This window comes from Capricornis sumatraensis, chromosome 19 (assembly GCF_032405125.1).
Source record: "Capricornis sumatraensis isolate serow.1 chromosome 19, serow.2, whole genome shotgun sequence".
Classification (NCBI taxonomy): domain Eukaryota; kingdom Metazoa; phylum Chordata; class Mammalia; order Artiodactyla; family Bovidae; genus Capricornis; species Capricornis sumatraensis.
The window spans coordinates 68091762-68114421 of NC_091087.1; the positions used below are offsets into that span (position 1 = coordinate 68091762).

General features: G+C 38.9%; 1 protein-coding gene across 1 annotated transcript in view; it reads right to left on the minus strand.

Annotated features, from left to right (window-relative positions):
- The window catches only part of ATG2B (autophagy related 2B), a 72622-nt gene extending 49998 nt beyond the window's left edge, over nt 1-22624 (minus strand). The window contains exons 1-8 of the mRNA XM_068990872.1: nt 22463-22624; nt 14400-14562; nt 10872-11024; nt 9840-9942; nt 6517-6679; nt 5533-5712; nt 1346-1442; nt 663-848 (exon numbers count right to left, since the gene is read on the minus strand). Coding sequence (XP_068846973.1) covers nt 663-848; nt 1346-1442; nt 5533-5712; nt 6517-6679; nt 9840-9942; nt 10872-11024; nt 14400-14562; nt 22463-22624 — 1207 coding nt within the window. The remainder of the gene's footprint in view (nt 1-662; nt 849-1345; nt 1443-5532; nt 5713-6516; nt 6680-9839; nt 9943-10871; nt 11025-14399; nt 14563-22462) is intronic.
- Between the last annotated feature and the right edge of the window lie 36 nt (nt 22625-22660).

A 22660-nucleotide genomic window follows, 5' to 3' on the forward strand; every position in this document is an offset into this window, starting at 1 on the left:
ATACAGCTATTTCTCGGAAAAAAAAAAAAAGAGTTGAATATTTTATTTAGAATTCTATTTATGTTTTACTTCTTCCTGCAAATTGTTTTACCTTCAGGCAAATGAAGCTTGTTATGGCCAAAATTTCTTGAATAGATTTTAATTTTTTACTTAGGTCAACATTCCATATTGAAATTGATTCTTATTATTTAAATTGATTTGTATTAGTGCTTACACATTAAGACACACCTATAAATGCAGAGTAAACTGGGTAAAGATTATGTTGTTGTTTATTTACATATAATTGACAGAAAGATTAATGGACAAAGGTTTTTGTTTAAAGGAATAATCTACTGTAAATCATTACGCAAGCACATAATTTGACAAAATGAACAATTATTCCCATTTTATCTTTTGCATAAACCCACATTTTTAATTGACTTTCCTTAGAATAAATCATGTTTTACAAAACAAGACTACACAATCAAAAAAGGAAACTGCATCACTTGTGTGCCAGTCACTGTCAAGCTGTGGTTCGATCAACTTATAAATTTAAACCTTCTTAAAGTGTAGACCGTTGGTTTTTTCATTACTAAACTACATTTTATGGCAGCCAAAGTTAAATGTACTTTGCTTTATGATGATAATGTATCAATCTAGAGTCAACTTTTTGAGTTGCTTACCCCGGCTAGAAGGTGTACGAGCCGTTTCTGTCTCATAAAAGCTTTGCTCTGAGGACACGCCAGCAGAGAGGGAATCTTTCCTCAAATAATATCGGTTCAATTCCATTTGAATTCGATATTCATCTTCTTGCTGCATAGGTCGATTTTTTCTATCTTTATTAGCTAATCCAATTTTGCTTGAATTTTCTACGTGTATACAAAAGAAAAGCAAAAGAGTAATTAAATTTGGAGTTACTTAATTAAGCATTCCCTCCCAACCCACTTATCCAATGCCAATGGCAACTTAGTACCACAGTCAGTGCAGAACCACCAGTATTTAATGTTAATCAGAGATCTAGTCAATAGCTCTAAGCAGCTAGCTAGGAATCACAAGATCTTATCTATTATTAAATATATATGTCATTAAAATTTTTTTAAGTGTGTGCTATTTACTGAGTTTAACAATTATACTTTCTCAGTTGTATGAAGTACTACCTCCCACCAAGGAAGTAAGTCAGTCTGAATGCTAATCTGTTGCATCATAATGAAATTTGAAAGAATCAAATTTAACTACTGAGGATTCTAATTCACAATACATCTTTAAGTTCATACATTCCTATACAATAATATAATTTCCTATTTCTACGCTACATATTTTAACTAAAATTTTTTAAAGAACTAGAAATAACAACAGTTATACTTGCCTGGTCCAGCAATAGCTGCTAACATGTCCAAAAGCAAGTGCACCTGCCTGGGTGACAGGAATAGATGTATCGAGTCTATCTGTCCATCAATATCCAACTTCAAAAAAAGAAAGAAAGGAAACTACTCAGAATGAACACTCTTCATAAACTTATTACCATAAATGCCAGTATATTTCAGAACTTCGAGAGGAATACTAATTAGTTAGCCTTGGATTCCTTCACCTCAGATTCTCTCTACTAATTCACACAACCAAATGATAAGACATATAAAGTCATCAACTTCTATTTTAAGAAGAAAATCCTCCTGAGAAATTCCATGTTGGAAAGACCAATGTCACTCTTTGTGTCTGAGTTTTCTGAGTATTCAAGGTGTTTGAGGAAGCCTTAAGACACAGTCTCCAAGAAAATTAAGATAGCAGCAATCGAGGATTCATTCCCATTATGGTTTCAAAAGACTCAAATCACAATCTTTAAAGCTTGATTCAAACCAAGGACAAACAAAGGTAGCCTTCCTAAATTTGCCCATGGATCAATCGCACTCTTATCTAGAACAGCAAGGATCTTTTCTATCAACAGTGTGCCCTTCCAAATGCCCACGAAACCTCTCCACTGACATGAAGCCACAGCAGGGGATGCTCATGTGGAATTCCCTTCCCTTTTCCACCTCTTTGTCCATTTTTCCTTCTAGAAATAAAAGCCCAATCCCACTCTCACTCTTGACTTCCGCAGCATACACTCTGACAAAAACAATCACTCTATTCCCTAAGTCACATTCTAAAAAGCTAAATATCCCTGCCTTTTCATTCGTCTCTTCTTAGTCCTAATGTTAATACTGACTCCTATGATCTTTATGCCATTTTACCCGGAGAAAAACAAATTTCTGATTCTAAGAACAAAAAATAAATTACATAGTGACTTTGAGAAATTTCTATGGTATAACTCATAAAGCAACACATTCTCCAATAATAATTATTATCACCTTTTTTTGAGTATTGGGACACTGTGTTAGATGTTTTTATTTCCTCTAATTCTTAGTAGTGTTCCTGTTTTACAAATGAGAAAACAGGTTCACAAAGATTAAGTGATTCACACAAGGCCATATAACAGATTCAGGGCCAGGATTTTAACCTAGGCTGACCCACAAAGTACTGGTTTTACGGGGATCCTTACTGACTGCTGACTTCCCAGTCCTTGAATCAGCAAGGAGTTATGGTTGGGGACAGTGGGGAAATCTCTTTGTGATTATATGCTGAGCTTAAAAATTGATTTTTAATTTCTTAGCATTGAAAACATAGTCTCTAATCGGCATTTAGAACACATGATTAAGAGTTTCACTTCTAACTGTCATAGAAATACGTCATTATTAGTCATTCTTAGTTTGGCATACAAAGAAAAAAGTATATGTAACTTTCCTCTGGAAATATAAAAGATAAAACATTTTAACAACAAAAATTTGTTGTTGTTGTTCAGTCACTCAGTCGTGTCAGACTCTTTGTGACCCAATGGACTACAGCATGTCAGGCTTCAAATTTCAAACTCAGTGTAACACAGCAATTAAAACAAAATGTCTCTAAATTCAACTGAGGCAGTCCCCTATTTTTATATATAATGTATTCCTGAAGACATCTGATAAAACTAAATACGTGAAACACCAAACTTACACACTATTTGAGTGGTGAATAGTCTCCGAGAACTGAAAAAGTAACATGAAATCTCTCATAACATTTTGATCCCGTAGTTGAAAGACTTAAGTGCAAAGAAAGAGACTAAAGATCTGAAACTTGAGGTCCCTAATATGCCATCTTTGTTTACACTGTATTAAGTTCAGGAGGTCTGTTTCTGGATGCTGCTATTCAGAATTTTAATTTTTCTGTTTAGCACTCATTTTCATTAAGAACAAAATGTACTCAAATATCCCAGTTGCTACAAAAAAATTACCATATAGGCAAGAAGAGTATCTCCAAATATTAAACCCTGGCTAACAGCAATGCAATAGTTCCAAGGTTCATCTGTCACCTAATACACAGATGTTCAAAAGTAAAACCTAAAAGGCACTTATATAAATCAGTTCACAACATGCAAAAAGTTTGGATATGCACAAAAATCAAAAATACAAATGTTGAGGACTAATGGCAACCCACTCCAGTGTTCTTGCCTGGAGAATCCCAGGGACGGGGGAGCCTGGTGGGCTGCAGTCCATGGGGTCGCACAGAGTCGGACACGACTGAAGCGACACAGTAGCAGCAGCAATAATTAACCAAAACAGAACCCAAGAAGGTATCGCTATGGTTCTTCCTTCTTCAAGGATTAGAAAATGCAATCTACAGAGGCATGGATGTATCCAGTTTCCCAAGGATCTTGGCACAATAAGGATTCCTGTAGTGTTTACACATACCCGTGGCTCTCTGCTCCATTAACCATTCCATCCTTTTACTCTGTGAAGAGGCTTAAGACCTGTGAAAGGGTTTCATACCACCTGAGGTAGAACAGCCATGAAATTAAAAGACACTTGCTCCTTGGAAGAAAAGTTATGACCAACCTAGACAGCATATTAAAAAGCAGAGACATTATTTTGCCAGCAAAGGTCCGTATAGTCAAAGCTATGGTTTTTCCAGTAGTCATGTATGGATGTGAGAGTTGGACTATAAAGAAAGCTGAGCGAAGAAGAATTGATGTTTTTGAACTGTGGTGTTGAAGACTCTTGAGAGTCCCTTGGACAGCAAGAAGATCCAGCCAGTTCATCCTAAAGGAAATCAGTCCTGAATATTCTTTGGAAGGACTGATGCTGAAGCTGGAACTCTTAATACTTTGGCCACCTGATACAAAGAACTGACTCATTTGAAAAGACCCTGATGCTAGGAAAGATTGAAGATGGGAGGAGAAGGGGACAACAGAGGGATGAGACGGTTGGATGGCATCACCAATCCAATGGACAAGAGTTTGAGTAAACTCCGGGAGTTGGTGATGTACAGGGAAGCCTGGCACACTGCAGTCCATGGGGTCATAGAGAGTCGGACATGACTGAGCCACTGAACTGAACTCAACTGAAGTAGAACAGAACAGTAATCAAAGAGGAGGAGGAATAATCAGTAAGAACAACATCAGGGAATTTCCCCAGTGGGTCACGGTTAAGATGTGGGCTTTTACTGCTATGGACCCAGGCTCAATCCCTGCTGTGGACCAGGGCGCAATTCTTGGTCAGGGAACTAAAATCCCACAAGCCACGTGATGTGGCCAAAAAAAAACCACAAAGGAAACCAATCATAGTAACAGGAACATTGACATTTCAATCTGCACCTTCCTCCCCCTCCGACTCTAATCAGGTGCTCCATTCCAGAGAAAGATTTCTGGGGATCCTTCAATCTTCTGAAAACCTTTTTGTGTGTTTTCACATGTATAGAGTGGTTCCCTCTTACACATTCCCACAGCCCGTGTCTATGCCTCTTACACTATCTTTTATTAAGACAAAGACTGCATTCCTTTCATTTCTATGTCTGTCCCAACAACCTGCATGGGCTCTGCCATACAGTAGTCAGTCAAATGTCCAGAGCTAGGTATATCTGTGAAAATACAAATGAATAAATCCTGATATTTTCCTAAACTGCATTTTACATAGATTATATGGTAAATTAGGTTTAAGAACCTGAAAATAATAACCTGAAAGACAAATAATTAACTAACTTAAAAAATCCAAGTTTCCTGACTCTCCAGACTGTTCAGTATTGCTTCTTAAGAAAGAGGTACAGTTGTCTCTACAGTGACTTCTACAAGCTATGCAACATTACGGAAAAAACTCATCTCTCTTCATAAATATTATACAACTATAAACATGGACATTCTGTTCAAATACATAGGTGGATAGTTTTATATACACATAGTTAAACATCTCCTTCAGCTAACATGGGGGCTTCCCTGGTGGCTCAGATGGTAACGAATCTGCCTGTAATGCAGAAGACTCAAATTCGATCCCTGGGTCAGGAAGATACCCTGGTGAAGGAAATGGTAACCCACTCCAGTACTCTTCCCTGGAGAATTCCATGGACAGAGGCGGGTAAAAATGCTGACTCCAAGGCAGTGGGTAACCTGGTCACAGGACAATCTATGTGAACCAATCAGAGGGTCACAGCATAAAGAATGCCTCCAGGTTTACTTTGTTTTTATCTACAGAAAATAAAACAACTACTGACCTTAGCTCCAGGAAGTACTTCATTCTGTTTCAATGTGAGACTCAACTCCAGCCTACCATTGAGCCCTCCTATCTGCACTGGGTCAGAAGGTGCTACTTCTGGCAAATTCCTTGTTAGTTGTGGGTGAGGCTCATAAACAATTTTTGGATTCCAGCTAGGTGACAGCTTTGGCTCTGTTTCCTACAGTAACGCAAGAAGAAAAAATGTAATTCCTTCAAATACTTCAGTTTAAGTAAACTGAGATGTAAAACACGATTGTTAATTTAAGAACATGAAAGCTGTATTGTGACAATGGATAAACCAGTATTGTAGAACAGTATAAAACATAGCACAGTACCTTAATAAAGGCAAATTATGGAAAAGTACTTTATGAAAAAAAGCACAGCATCTGCTCAAATTACATAAGAAAATTTAATATATATCCAATAATTAAGAAAATACTATTTGTGAAATAAACTAAAAGACAAATAATGAAGTGACTGATTTATAAAAGGGCTCTCCAATCTGAGAAGGGATGAACATAGTTCTTTTTCCTTAATTATAAAATTCTGACAAAATATGACTTGTAACATAACATTTTCAACAATACATGCATCATGGAAGGTAAATGTGAACATTGCTTACTTGCCTGTTTTTATTATAAAAAAGATATTAGATGTTAATATGCCATTTCTCCCTAAGACATAAAATCCAATGTTTCTCTATTAAATTAATACACAGCAAATGTATTTCTGGTAGAAATGGCATTAATTACAAATGTATTTTTTTTACAAATGTATTTTTTTTTACAAATTATTTTTTTTACAAATGTATTTTTAAATCTGAAATATATGTCCCCATTACTGAATATTTGTGTTAACTCTCAGATCACAAGGAAACCCATCAGAACACATCACACATCCTAGAAAATTTTAATAGTCCTCAAGTAAACCTTCTGAAAATCTGTGCCTTCATTTTCTGGCTTCTCTGATTTATTTTCCTTACCACTGGCGCAGTTGAACACACTGGGGAGGATTTTGCAGATGCAGAAAACTCATCCCAGAAGAGAGACACTCCAGAGAGCTGAAGTAACTTGTGAGCAAAAGCTGTGGGTTGATGTACATTAATTCCTGAGGACTCGTCAGCAGTTTCATCACAGTACATGGTTCTGAAAGTTAAAAACAAAAAGAGCATTTGCATGAAACTCTTAGGAATACCTATTTGCAATTATAAGAAATACACACAGCTTCTGAAATTAAAGAAATTTTTCAAGTGTTAGCTCTTCTTAGAATATACCTATCACATGTGTCAACATTATCATGCTTTACTCTCATAAATATTTTCATGAACATTAAATTAACCCCAAGAAGGTAATATTTTGAGGCTCCTAAATTTGGGGGAAAAAATGAATAACTTTCTAAAGTTAGCTCCAAGGAAAATAATTCCTGTGCTCCCTCACAAACATCTCTTGAAACACTGAGACAGCACTTGACTCTAAACACGAGTCTGATGTGTCACTGCTTGAATTTCTGTAACTATTCAGTGAGTCCTTACCACTCATTTTCAGCTTCAATAAAACTGTTGTTGTTGTCATTCAGCAGCTAAGCAGTGTCTGATCCTTTGTGTAGCACATGCTGTGTGGCCTGCGGCATGCCAGGCTTCCCTGTCTTTCACCATCTTCCAGAGTTTGTTCAAATTCATCTCCACTGAGTCGGTGGTGTCATTCAACCACCTCATCCTCTGTCATCGCCTTCTCCACTTGCCCTCAATCTTTCCCAGCATCAGGGTCTTTTCAAATGAGTTGGCTGTTTGCATCAGGTAGCCAAAGTACTAGAGCTTCAGCATCAGTCCTTCCAAAGAATATTCAGGACCAATTTCCTTTACGATTGACTGGCTTGACCTCCGTGCTGTCCAAGGGACTCTCAAGAGTCTTCTCCAGCACCACAACTTGAAAGCATCAATTCTTTAGTGCTCAGCCTTCTTTATGATCCAACTCTCACATCCGTACATGACTACTGGAAAAACCATAGCTTTGACTAGATGGACCTTTGTCAGCAAAGTGATGTCTCTGTTTTTTAATATGCTATCTAGGTTTATCACCGGAGAAGGCAATGGCACCCCACTCCAGTACTCTTGCCTGGAAAATCCCATGGATAGAGGAGCCTGGTAGGCTGCAGTCCATGGGGTTGCTAAGAGTCGGACACAACTGAGTGACTTCACTTTCACTTTTCACTTTCATGCGTTGGAGGAGATGGCAACCCACTCCAGTGTTCTTGCCTGGAGAATCCCAGGGACGGGGGAGCCTGGTGGGCTGCCGTCTACGGGGTCGCACAGAGTCGGACATGACTGAAGCGACTTAGCAGCAGCAAGTTTGTCATGGCTTTTCTTCCAAGGAGCAAGTGTCTTTTAATTTCGGGGCTGCAGTCACCATCCACAGTGATTTTGGAGCCCAAGAAAATAAAATCTGTCATTGTTTCCAAAGTAACACTGTTCTAATTGCAGAAGATTTTAGATACTTTTTAAATACACCATTTTAAGGTTCAGTTCAGTTCAGTCACTCAGTCGTGTCCGACTCTTTGCGACCCCATGAATCACAGCTCACCAGACCTCCCTGTCCATCACCAACTCCCGGAGTTCAATCAGACTCACGTCCATCGAGTCGGTGATGCCATTCAGCCATCTCATGCTCTGTCGTCCCTTTTTCCTCCTGCCCCCAATCCCTCCCAGCATCAGAGTCTTTTCCAATGAGTCAACTCTTCACATGAGGTGGCCAAAGTATTGGAGTTTCAGCTTTAGCATCATTCCTTCCGAAGAATACCCAGGACTGATCTCCTTTAGAATGAACTGGTTGGACCTCCTTGCAGTCCAAGGGACTCTCAAGAGTCTTCTCCAACACCACAGTTCAAAAACATCCATTCTTTGGCTCTCAGCTTTCTTCACAGTCCAACTCTAGGCTCTGTACATGACCACTGGAAAAACCATAGCCTTGACTAGACGGACCTTTAAGGTAATGCAACTTAATTTCAAATATCTGTTAACAGTAACTGATTCACTAATAGGTATGTTTTGTCAAAGAAAGAAATCGGAACACATCTGTTTAAAACTCAGTTAAGGCTCCCAACATATCCACAAAGTGTCTTTGGTACTCAGTGTACATACTTCACTCTGCTCATCTCTGCTGGCAGTTCATGTGAAGAGTCATAACCTCAAAACAACACTCTGCAGTGCGTATGTAAATCAATCCCTGTTTTAGGTCTATTTATAGGAGTTGCAGGTGGGCATACAGTGAAAAAACTAAAAGTGATGTATTTATATCTTTTTAAGTAATCTCTACTGTACATACTGACCTTAAAATACCCTTACAGAATCCTCCAAGAAAACAGTAGTCTTAGCCTAAAGCAGCAAATAGATCAAAGAAAGCAACACAAAAATCCTTTCACATTAATGAGACCCATCTAGATAGTACATTGTTCATATGAAAAACCTGAAATACTCCAGGGTACCTCAAATTTAGTATCACTCAAATAGTCATTATTTTGACTTGATATCAGCTAAATGAGCATTACTTTGTGAATTCAAATATTCAAATAGTATTATATGTAATTATACCCCAACTGGTACTTTGTTTTTAATAACTGGATTGGAACACAACTTGGAGAACAGCACTGTACTCAGAAATAATGTAATATATTAACTGAATATAATCATATCTAATCTCCTAACAGCATATTAAAAAGCAGAGACATAACTTTATCAACAAAGGTCCATCTAGTCAAGGCGATGGTTTTTCCAGTGGTCATGTATGGATGTGAGAGTTGGACTATAAAGAAAGCTGAGTGCCGAAGAATTGATGCTTGTGAACTGTGGTGTTGGAGAAGACTCTTGAAGAGTCCCTTGGACTGCAAGGAGATCCAACCAGTCCATCCTAAAGGAGATCAGTCCTGGGTGTTCTTTGGAAGGACTGATGCTGAAGCTGAAACTCTTAATACTTTGGCCACCTGATGTGAAGAGCTAACTCACTGGAAAAGACCCTGATGCTGGGAAAGATTGAGGGCAGGAGGAAAAGGGGACGACAGAGGATGAGATGGCTGGATGGCATCACCAACTCAGTGGACATGGGTTTGGGTGGACTCCAGGAGTTGGTGATTGATAGACAGGGAGGCCTGGCATGCTGCGGTTCATGAGGTCGCAAAGAGTCAGACACGACTGAGTGACTGAACTGACTGACTGACTGAATTTCCTAAAGTATCCTGAATCTGATGAGTCAGACCTTATTATTTATAAAGAAAAGAACAGGGCAATTTGTTTTCAGATATAAGAAGTCTTACCTTTCTATTCGAATTTCAAGTGCAGTTCCAGTTTTGGAATTTTCTGGCACGTGTTCAATTCTCAAGACAGTATCTATAAAAGTGACTTTTACTCTTCTTAGTACTAGAATAACCCAAATAAATACTAAATTAATTTAATAAGAACTTACAAAATAAACGTTGAATTTCGTACCTTAAAAAAAAAAAAAACCCAAATTTTGAGTCTTGTAACAAGTATTTTGTGGGCTGAGAACGTACAGTGCGTTACATCTCAGCCTGGGTCAATGACTAACACCGTCGGTTGAATTCTAATCCCTTCATTGAAGTGAAGTGAAGTCGCTCAGTCGTGTCCGACTCTTTGCGACCCCATGGACTGTAGCCTACCAGGCTGCTCCTTCCATGGGATTCTCCAGGCAAGGGTACTGGAGTGGGTTGCCATTTCCTTCTCCAGGGGATCTTCCCGACCCAGGGATGGAACCCGGGTGTCCCTCATTCCAGGCAGACACTTTAACCTCTGAGCCACCAGGGAAGTCCCTAATCCCTTCATTATGCAAGCATAATAAAATAAACAAAGGAGATACTACGGTAAAAAAAGAACATGAAATTAAACTGAATACTGTGTAATTTTTTAAAGTACTTATTTGTTTGATTTTGGTGGTGCTGGGTCTTCAGTGCTGGGCTCAGACTTTCTCTGGGGGGGCATGACGGGGCTGCTTTTCACGGCAGAGCGTGGGCTTCAGTAGTTGCAGCACGCAGGCACAGCAGTTGCGGTACAACAGCCTAGTTGTTCCGCAGCATGTGGAATCTTCCTGGACCAGGGATTGAACCCATGTCCCCTGCATTGGCAGGTGGGTTTCCATCCACTGTGACACCAGGGAAGTCCAAATACTGTATAATTTTTTAAATAACTTCAATTCTAAAGTTCTGAAGTAAGAATAGCAATTTTAAAAAAAACTACTCCAATGAGTTTTTCTTACACAATGCTTACTAAATCTAGGTACTAAATTATTAAATACAATCTAAAAATTTTTTAAATACTCAACAATGCCAAACCTGTTTCGATGGTTTCAGCAAATTTTTCAAGTCCTTCAAAAGGCTGAGATCCTTCTCCTTGTTCATCTGTTAGTTTCTGGCTAAGACATTCTTTTGCCAGTTGCATACTGCTGGTCATGAAGCTTGACCAGTACATGGGCTCAGAACCAGATGCTGCAGAAAACACAGACAAATCCTCAGTAACTTCTCATGGTTACAATTAAGCCATTCCCTAAAATTACACATTTCAAACTAGTAAGTTCTTAATCCCCCAAGAGATATTTAGCATCATGGTATCACCCAGGGATACAGTATTCTAGAACTTACTCCTGAGATTTAAACATCATCTTATAATATCCAAGAAAGGAGAAAAAAATCACAGAAAGAAGTTGAGACACATATTCTCATTACATGGTATATATCTGCCAAATACTAATTCACATATTTACTCAAGTATTTAGTGGATATTTTATATGGGTGGTATTGTTCAAAATGCTGTAGAACAGAGGTCAACAAAATTTCTGCAAAGGATCAGATAACAAATATTTGAGGCTTTCAGCCCATATGGTCTCTATCACAACTACTCAACTCTCTCACTCTAGTACAAAAGCAGCCAGAGAGAATTAATGAATGAGTGAATATTTATACCAGGTGATATTCCAATCAAAATTTATTTATAAAAACAGATAACAGACCAATTTGGTCTGCAGGCCATAGTTAGCTGACTCCATTTATAAGGTAGAAAAATACAATAATTATTAAATCTGCCCTCAAAGAGACTACAAGATAGTGGAAGAAATGAGATATAATTAAGAAGAATTAATACACAACAACTGAGTGTCAACAGAAAATATCATATCAGGTAAAAGAAGAGGCTAAATCTTCTAGCTGAGGGAATTCATCAGAAAGTAGAGGTAGCAGCTGACGTGGGCTTTAGAAGGTTAGTATAAATGTAGATAAACCAGAAGAGCAGCCCTGGAGAAGGAACACACAAACTGTGTAAAGTCCTTTCCAGGTGTATCCTTATAAAAGAATTCTATCACACTTCCTTATGTTATCTAAAACAAACTGACAAGAGATGAGTAGAATTACTGCCTTCTAAAATTAAAGGTAAAAGTCCTTCTAATGAAATGTTTTTAAAATAAGGGTAAAATATTTCACTTTCCATAGGAATGTACTAGTATGTCTCCTCAGCTTGGTTAAAATATAAAGTATTCTTGTTAATTAAATACCAGGTTACTAAGAATTTCCATGCACAGATAACCAATTTTAAAAATACAGATAAACTAATTTTACTAAGCATAATTTAAACTTTGGTGTTTTAGGCAGCACTTGGGATTATAACTCTTCAAACACATCTTTACAAACATCAATTATCACTGGAAGCATTTACGTTCATAATTCAAGATGATTCACCATCGTGACCGTACGCGCTTATAACATGCCAGACACAAATACTCTTCAGTGGACAATCCAGTACACCCCACAGCACCGTGGCAGGAACAGTGGCTCCAGAACTAGACTCCCTGGGTCCAGACCCTGTCTGCTCCACTGAACTAGCTGTGACCTTGGTCAAGTTATTAAACAACAATTTACGCATCAATTTCCTATTCAGTCAAATGAATACAATTAAAAGGATCTATTTCAAAGAGTTATTGTGAGGATACTACTTGTAAACTACTCAGAACAGTATCTGGCATGCAAGAAGCACAATATACAGGTCTGATAAATCAGAACCCATCATATACATAATTAAAGCTACTACGTGTATATACTTGTAAACAACGACTTGCTACTACTTTAAACCTTTCCCTCCCGAAGTTTTCTTTTGAAAATGTTCAGTCCTAAGATGTATGCAATGCATACCCTGCACCTAGATTCATCAAGGTTACACATACGTGCATACACACTCACACACACAAGCTTTTGCTAAACTACATATTGTAACACTCATCCCTAATAACTGGAGTATGTAACTCCTAAGAACGAGATCAGTCTCCTGCAAAAGCTCAGTACCATTAACACACCCAAGTGATGTGACATCATCACAATATATTATATACATTCAGTGAGGTGGCTCAGCAGTGAAAAATCTACCTGCAATGCAGGAGACGTGTGTTCAATCCCTGGGTCGGGAAGATCCCCTGGAGGAACGCAAGAATCCTCCAACCCACTCCAGTATTCTTGTCCGGAGAATTCCATGGACAGAGGAGCCTGGCGGGCTACGGTCCAGGGGGTTGCAAGAGTCGCACACGATTTAGCTACTAAGCCACCACCATCACCACCATACATTCAATACCCCAATCTTCCCACCTGCCTCAATACACCCTCCACAGGAAAAAAAAAAAGAAAAAAACAGTTACATATTGCAATTAGTTATCAAGTCTTTAACCTCCTTTAATCTAAACATTTCTTCTACCTTCACTGTCTTTCATAGTTGAACCTTTAAAAAGAAAAAAAAAAAAGTACCAACCACCTAGTTAACAGGCTTTCTCTCGTTTTGGATTTGCCTGACTGCTTACTCAGTGTCCGACTCAGACTAAGCACTTTCAGCAAGAACGTAAGTGATCCCCTCCTTCTCGGCCCATCACATCAGAACACATGTGATGATGAGATCAAGTCTGCTCACTCAGTTATGGTGGTGACTGTCAATTTTCTCCACTGAGAAGAACCTTTTTCTCTCTGCAAATAATATGTAAATGGAACGAGATATTCCGATACTGTCTAAATATCAAGATCCTCAACCCTTCTGAATGGTGTCAGCATCAACTGATGATCCTCGCCTGCATTAATTTCTACTATGGTGCTTGCAAACGTGGTGATATTCCATCTTTTATTTTTTATATGTTTATCAGTAGTGGCAATCCTCCTTTCCCCCCTTACGTACTTATTTACTTATTCGTAGTGACATGGACTTCGGGGTTTGGTTTTTATTTTAGTGTGTTATAATTCATTATTGTCATCCTTTCTGATACTCAAATTTTCCAGATTTGGCCAATGGGAGCCCCTTCAAACCCAATCCTGTGTCCTTTTAACATTTCTCCATCAGTCTTTGAGCACTTCCTTGCTTCTGGCACAATACTTTGAATTTTGAAAACAAAAATCATTCTTTATTTAGTATCTTATAATAACCTACAATGGAAAAGAATCTGAAAAAATATAGAGAGATATATAAAAGAACATGTATACACACACACACACACACACACACACACACATATAAATGAATCATTTTGCTGTACACCTGACATTGTAAATCAACTATACTTAAAAAAAAAAGCATAAGTCACTTTAGGTAACTGGTAACCAATAACTAAATCAATCACCTATATATTAAAGTTCTTGTGGGTAAGGAGAGAGAGAAGTAACTCTGAAGATACAATCACACCCATCGCCCTACATGGGCCACATCCTAAAATTTTACCTACTGAGAATCTTACAAATACATGCAAGGTACTAAATTAAATACTCAATTTAATGCAATTAGGCTACTTTCCCAATCTCTGAAAAGTAAAAATAGAAACAAACAGAAACACCTAACATACCTACCTAGGCGGGGTCGAGGTCGGAAGACCATTTCTAACCCTCTCACTTCCAGTGCACAATTGTCCTGCAACAAGGAGCCCCATGGAACGGACAGAGAAATTGACTGTATGAATCCTTCCGTGACTTCTAAAGGTGCATCTGCTGACTCCAGGATCTCATTGAGACACTAAACAGAAAAAACAAGTGCATTTTGAAATCACAAGAACAAGAAAGTAAAACTGTTAACTTACTCAAAAAAGAAAGAGAAGAGTGAAAAAGCTGGCTTAAAGCTCCACATTCAAAAAACTAAGATCAAAGCATCCAGACCCATCATTTAATGGGAAATCAATGGGGAAAAAGTGAAAAGAGTGACAGATTTTATTTTCTTGGGCTCCAAAATCACTGCAGATGGTGACTGCAGCCATGAAACTAAAAGACACTTGCTCCTCAGAAGAAAAGCTATGACAAACCTAGAGAGCATTTTAAAAGGCAGAGACATCACTTTGCCAACAAAGGTTCATATGGTCAAAGCTATGGTTTTTCCAGTAGTCACGTATGGATGTAAGAGGCAGAGCACTGAAGAACTGATGCTTTCGAGTTGTGGTGCTGGAGAAGACTCCTGAGAGTCCCTTGGACAGCAAGGAGATCAAACCAGTCAATCCTGATTGAGTGAGCAGGATTGATTAAAGGAAATCAACCCTGAATCTGCACTGGAAGGACTGATGCTAAAGCTGAAGCTCCAGTACTTTGGCCACCTGATGCAAAGAGCCGACTCATTGGAAAAGACCCTGATGCTGGGAAAGACTGAGGGCAGGAGGAGAAGGGGACGACAGAGGATGAGATGGCAGGATGGCATCACGAACTCAATGGACATGAGTCTGAGCAAACTCAGGGAGACAGTGAAGGACTGGAAAGCCTGGCATGCTGCAGTCCACTGGATCACAAAGAGGTGGACATGACTTAGTGATTGAACAACTGAACAACAAATATGTTTATACATGTCTCAGGCATTAAAGATAAAGAAATCAGAGACCAAGATACAGATGATTCCTGGTCCTCATTAAGCTGACAAAATAGCTTACTATGAAAGACATATGTGATGAGTTGCATGACAGAGGAAATACACTGTACTACTTTAGCATGTAAAAGAACCTAGTCTGGAGACTCAAGGCAGGCCACCTGAGGAAGTGCTATTTAAAGCTGAGACCAGGGGGCTGAGGAGTTAATTGCACACAATGGTCCAAACAGATACAGTAGCATGTAGAAGGATTCAAAGAAGGCAGAGGTCAGTATGTGCAAATACATATATGTGAGACACAAGAGTATTTGGGCAGGGGGAAAAAGCTGCTTTAGGCTTTAGTGCAGCATGCCAGGCTGATGAGCCAGAGATAAGGCTACACAGATAAGGGTGAGTGGGATCCAAAAACCCTTGTAATTAATGTTAGAGTCTGAAATTTACCTCAAGGGCAATGTGAAACCACTGAAAGGTTTTAAGCAAGGGTGCCATGATGAGAAAAGAACTATTCCATGGGTCACTCTTAGGAGCAAAGTAAAACTCAAGCAGAAAGGCTGTTACAAATAAGAGAAACTAAGAGAAATTGGTTTGGCAAGGATAGGGACAATGAGAAGAGCAAGAGGTGGATGGATTTTTTTTTAATAAATATTAGGAAGGAGAAATAACTGGCATAATGAGTGGTAAAGAAAAGAAGGAACCAAAAATAATTCCCAAGTTGCTGGCCTGGCCAACGGCTTTGACAGTGATGCCACGTACTGAGTTAGGGGAGGTAGAGGTAAGAGGTTCAGTTCCAGAGAATATATTTGAGCAGACTCCCAGGTGGATATGCCTAGGACACAGGTGGGTGCTCTGGTCTAGAGTTCAGGAGAGCCATGTGGGCCTGTAATACAGAGGGGCTTTATCAACACAGAAGGTAAATGAAGCCACAGGAGTAAGGAGAGACCGGCTTTCAGAACTAACGTAGAGTAAAGACCAGAGACCGAGGACAGAATCCTGATAAACATCAGCATTTAAGCAACAAGTCAAGAAAAAGGAACTTGCAGAGGGAACAACAGCAACAACAAAATAATAATAAGCAGAGAAGTAGGAAGAAAATCAAGAGAAAATCTTGTCCCAGAAAACTGTGGAAGCACAACATAAAGAATGATCAAGTGTAACAAAAACTAATAAGAAGTCAAAGATTTTTTTAATGTCCCCTGAATTTAGTGACAGGGGTTAGGTGATCCCATTGAGAGCAATTTCAGTAAAGGGTTAACTACAACAGAAAGACAACAGATGGATATAAATACAGTTAGAAGAATAATTAAAATGGGCTTTTTTTAAGAGACTATGTACCTTTACATAAAAGCAACAGATACTTATCAAATACCAGTCTACATGAACATGCTTCCTGTACGCCATGTTGCATAAGGGTAGTGTAATTCTTCATCTACAAAGCTCACATTGAACGTGGAGATTTAGAATGGCACACATTATTTCACTGGAGGTTACTACTTTAACAGGCTTTCTTCACACTGGTATTTGTGTGATCCTACAGATTTCCTAACGAGTACATGAGCCTGGCTGGTTTTAAAGTATAAGTATCCAGATCCCTAAACTCCAAATGGGCTTTCCTGGTGGCTCAGTGGTAAGAAATCCACCTGCCAAGCAGGAGACTCGGGTTCCACCCCTGGGTTGGGAAGATCTCCGGGAGGAGGAAACGGCAAAGCGCTCCAGTATTCTTGCCTGGGAAATCCCAGAGGAGCCTGGAGGGCTACAGTCCATAGGGTTGCAAAGAGCAGGACATGACTGAGAGACAGAGCACACACTCAATCTCCAAATATGTTCTTTCCTAAAATGGACCTTCTGAGAAGTGGCATCGTGTAGGGTCCTCTTTCCCATATTCCCTTGTACAGTCCCCCCTCCACTGAGCCAAAAAAACGCGTATCTTTTCCCCCTCCTGAATCATCCCTTAGGCACTGCCTGCTGCTGGTGCGACCCCATAGACGGCAGCGCACCAGGCTCCCCCGTCCCTTGGATTCTCCAGGCAAGAACACTGGAGTGGGATGCCATTTCCTTCTCCAATGCGTGAAAGTAGGCAGAACTACCAATTAAGTCTTCTGGCCTTTCCCCACTTGATACACATTTTTTGGCACTGCCATAAAAAAGATAAAAAAACTAAGCGATTCTGTTACTGTAAAATCCCTACAATTCTCATCTACTTATTAATGACGAGTATTTCTCAAGCTTAAAAGTTTAGAACGAAATTTATGCTGAACCCTATCAAATTCTAGTTGTAAGTATATTCATCCATGGATACCTGAAGAAAGCAGGGGAGAGGAGAAAACACACCCAAAACATCAATAAATATATTTCTAATAAAAGTTCTTATGTTTAGTTATTCAAATGTATAATACATTTATATTGTTTTGATCAACTGCACTTATAACTGTAATAACAAAACAATCCAGAGGAAAATTTTAACACTTAAAAGTTTAATGATATGTGAAGGAGATACTGATAAGATCAACATGGTAAGTCCTGGAGCAAATCACTTAAACGACCAAAAAAATTCAAAAAAAAGAAAAAGAAAAAATAGTGAAGAAATCTTTTGTGGGAATTAAAATGTTACACTAGAAAAATATTCACTATGCAAAAGAAAGCTTAATTGTGACAAAAATTTTCAGTATGATAATTTAAATTTAGTTACATATCTTATTATAGAGAAATGACAGCATGATCAATAAAAGATGTAAGAATAAAATACATGAATTAGGATAAAATACATGAATTATGAAAAAATTGTGCAGAGAAGTTGAACAGACATATGGGTTCAACAGAAAAATATACACTGTTAAATTTCCAGCTACTAATGATGACCTTGTTTAAATATGTTTATATATATATAATGGTGGGTATTTAGATCTTACTGGGTTAAAAAAACTATATTTTTACTATATAAGTATTTACAACACAACAAAAATTATCCTCAACTATTTAAACTTATATGGAGAAAGAAATGGCAACCTACTCCAGTACTCTTGCCTGGAAAATTCCATGGATGGAGGAGCTTGGTAGGCTACAGTCCATGGGGTCGCAAAGAGTCGGACACGACCGAGCGACTTCACTTTCTTTCTTTCTATAGTTCCTTTTGGAGAAGGAAATGGCAACCCACTCCAGTGTTCTTGCCTGAAGAATCCCATGGACAGAGGGGCCTGGTGGGCTGCGGTCTATGGGGCTGCAAAGGGTTGGACGCAACAGACACACACACATTTAAACTTATAATGAAAAAATTTTAAGTCAATTTAAAAATGGACAAGGTATATAGTAGTTTTAAGACATAGCAGCTCAAAAAAAAAGAAAACAAAACACAGTAGCTCAGTCATTTACGAGCTGGGTGGTTCCAGACAAGTTTTTAACATGAGTCTCAATTTCCTCATCCATAAAACAGCCAGCCAGCCCGCCAGCGCATGCTCAGTCACGTCCGACTCTCTGCAACCATTCTGGCAAGAATGCTAAAGTGGGCTGCCCTTTCCCACTCCAGGGGATCTTCCCAACCCAGGGATTGAACCCGTATCTCTTGTGTCTCCTGTACTGACAGGCAGCTTCTCTACCAAGTGTGCCAGCTGAGAACCCCCATCCATAGAATAAGGAAAATACCAATTTCTCAAGGTTACTGTGAGTGTAAACGAAATAACATGTAAAGGTACCAACATGGTTCCTGGTACCAAGTCAATACTTTATAAGTGCCAACTATTGTTCCTTGTCTTCCCCAGTGCCTAGCTAGCACAATGGTAAGCACTATTAGGAATTTAAGGTACGCTTGGCAGAATGAAGAAAAGCAAACAGTTAAGTTGTATGCTTCTTTTTAATACGTATCATAAGACTAACTAGGAAAAGAATACATCCTTATTAGTTTAAACCCAGGCATCACCATTCAAATACAGTTAAAACAGATGTAAAAGTGGTACTATACTTAATATACAAATAGATATCTGCATTCTGACTCAGGCCACGCATCAGACTGGTACCAAGAGAAGACAATGGGAAGGGTGAAGAGTGGTGCCCTTGGCTGGATGTTCCATTTCAATGCACTGACACTTGAGCATATAGTCTACACAATAAAAACAGACCTTCCCACAGTAGAATCTCTGTGAGAGACAGAAAATGACAGGAAGTTTCTGATTTTCTTATGAGCAAACATTTAGAAGCTGAATTTACAGATAATAAGCAATTTTCCTCTTCACAAAGATTAGAATTTTAAATACACTTACCTTTTATGTGATGACACATGACTATCAGTAATATATGCCATTATACTCCAATAGCAGTTATACTCCAAAAAAACCAAACATAACTTTTTTTTTGATAGGTAAAAAGTGGATTTATTTAGAGAGAAACACACTCCACAGAGAGAGTGTGGGCCATTGCAGAGGGTGAGTCTGGCAGCCCACAATCTGTCATTTAAAGGTAAAGATACCACTTCATTAATGAGTGAGAAAAGTAGCTTCTTTTCAAAGGGTATTTCTACTCTGGAGAGGACATTTTTAAAACTTACATTTGGAAATGTTTCCAATGTTATATGATTTTGTAGCTGAAAAAATATCTATTAAAACCCTATTTTTTAAGTCATCATCTAGACAGGTTACAAAGGTTTGGAAACATGAAAAATTATCTCAATAAATTTAGTCTTTTGAACAAAGCTCTTAAAAAGGGGTTTTAAAGTTTATATATAGATAGATATATAAATGCAACATCATCCAACTAATTAGCATGAATAATTGATTGAGATCAAGGAAGAAGGGAATGTCAAGTGATTTCAACACAATCTTGTGCATAACTGACAGTTGAGAATTGAAACCTCAGAATATTTTTAGTGACAGTATTCTCCCATTTGGATTTATGAATCTCTGTGAGGTATCTTTTTTTTTTCCCATCATGAAAGTCATTAAAATCAAATGTCAGAAGTAAATGAATTTGGAATCAGAAGTTTAAATAGTTATATCTAAATGTTATACCAAGATTTATCTTAGTCATTAACACAGCACACTATAATTAAAGAAATCAGCAACAGCCTATGTTTACTGGATATTTTCTTTGACATTTTGGCTGGGCATATTCCTCACCTTCAAGAAGCAGAATAAAACATAACCTTTGGATTAAGTCCAAACATAAGTTATTTTTCCAATGATCCTGAAGTCAAATTGCAAAATTCAAATACTACCACCTGTGATTTTCCTATGAGAATTAAATAAAACCTCACAAATGAGAGTGCCCAGACAGTGCCTGAAATAAACAAATGCTCAATTATATTAACTGCTCCTTCTTTGGCTTGAAGCCATGTGATTAATGAAGAAATAATAGGGTTAGGAATTAGACTTGAATTCTCACTATTCCACTTGCTAAAACCATCTGTAAAATGGAAATATGACTACCCATCTTATAGGGTTTTAAGAAAAATCATGAAAAGTCATTAAAGAATAATGCATACATACAACACTGTAAATCAACTATACTTCAATAAAAAAATGAATACTAAAAATTTAAAAATAATGCAGCAAAGTCATTTGACCTAAACAAGACTGTTAATAAATGTCAAACCTTCCTCCTTCAAGATAGCTTAGTCATAACTATCAAAAGGACAGACTTACAGGTCAATGAATTTTAAAATATCCATCAGAATCCCTATCTTTTGGTAAGAATTATGGCAATGGAGTTCCCTGACACAGTGCCTGGCATGGAGAGGATACTCCATTAATATTTACTGAATTCAGGTGAATTACTATATACACTGTCACTGTAGTAACTGTGGCAGCATGGGCTAGCCTGGGAGGGTGGGAGGAGGACTTGGTCCTGCCGTTACTCAAGCCAGGATTCTTCCCACTATTCTGTGTGTACTCTCCCTAGTTGAGGTCATCCACTTGCTGATAAAATTATATGCTTATTTATACCAGTACAAATTCATTCAACAGTCATAATAAGGTGTTACCATAATGTGAGTTTTTTGGGTTTCTATGACTAAGGCAGTCATTACTATATTAAAATGCTTTTACATAAAAGGAAAAAACAAAACACATGAGCTTTTTACACAACTTACACTAAAAAAAAAAGTTTCCTTTTCTTTTGCCCATTACCACAGCAAAGTCACCTATGTTGATAATTTCCTTAATGTAAACCCTGTTGAAAAGGTTTTAGAATAGTAACAGAACAGTGATACTTCAGAACAGTAAAACCCATTCAAACTGTGAACAGCAAACTCTAGTGGAACAAATAAGAGCTGGGGAACCTGGGAGAGCCCCTTCATTCTTGCCAAACTCAAAGCTGAAATACACATGAAGTAAAGTGCTACGCGCTGAGAACAGGGATGCAGGTGCAAGGAAGCACCTGTTAATATGAGTCAATGCGCCACCTCTGGATGACAGACAGAGGACAGGTTTTTAAGAGTGCAGCTTCAGCGCTTTTGCAACACCCGCTTTTACGATCTGTCACAGTGAAGCAAACAGGCACAACCAAGCATCCCTATTTCAGGGCCACAAGACCATCCGGCGATTGGCCTTTACAGGATCCAAAGCAAACAAACCGGCAGAGGAGACCTAACTTTCTTCTAAATGCCAGACGCTGGACTGAGGCCGCGGGGTGAAAGCGACCAACCCCAAATAAATAAAGGAATACCCCAGGCATTGACATCCCCGCAGGTCCTCCCCATCCTCGGTCTTTCCGGGGAGTGTCATCCCACGAAATACGACTTGTCTGCACACAACTCCGAGAGCACGGGTCACTTCCTTCCATGGACTCCTTTCAGCCAGCTTCACAGACCCCTACCCCAAACCACGGATTACACTGATTGCCACAGTGTGGAATCCATTACCTCTGCTAAGTTTCTGGAACACGTGATTTGGAAGGGCAAACTTGCTAGAAACGGACTGAACGACACTTGTTAACACATTTCTCGGAGTCCTACCCTACCTGGAGCCAAACAACCTCCAGGGAGGGACGGAACGTCACCCGTCCTCGATGACACTGGTTCAGATCGCCCTGAGGAGGAGACTGTGTCCCCCTCCCTGCAACCCGGCTGGCCGCCAGCACCTCTTACCCATTTGTCCAAGGGGACCTGAGCGAGGGACCCGGTGCCCTGGTACAGGTCCAGGCTGAGCTGCTCCAGGCTCAGCTTCTCCTGCAGGAAGTGGCCCAGGTACCTCTGCAGGAGGTACCGACAGGCCCTCTTCTTGATGGACTCCGAAAACGGCCAAGGCATGGTGAGGGCTGGCAGCTGGGCCGGCAGGACTGCGGG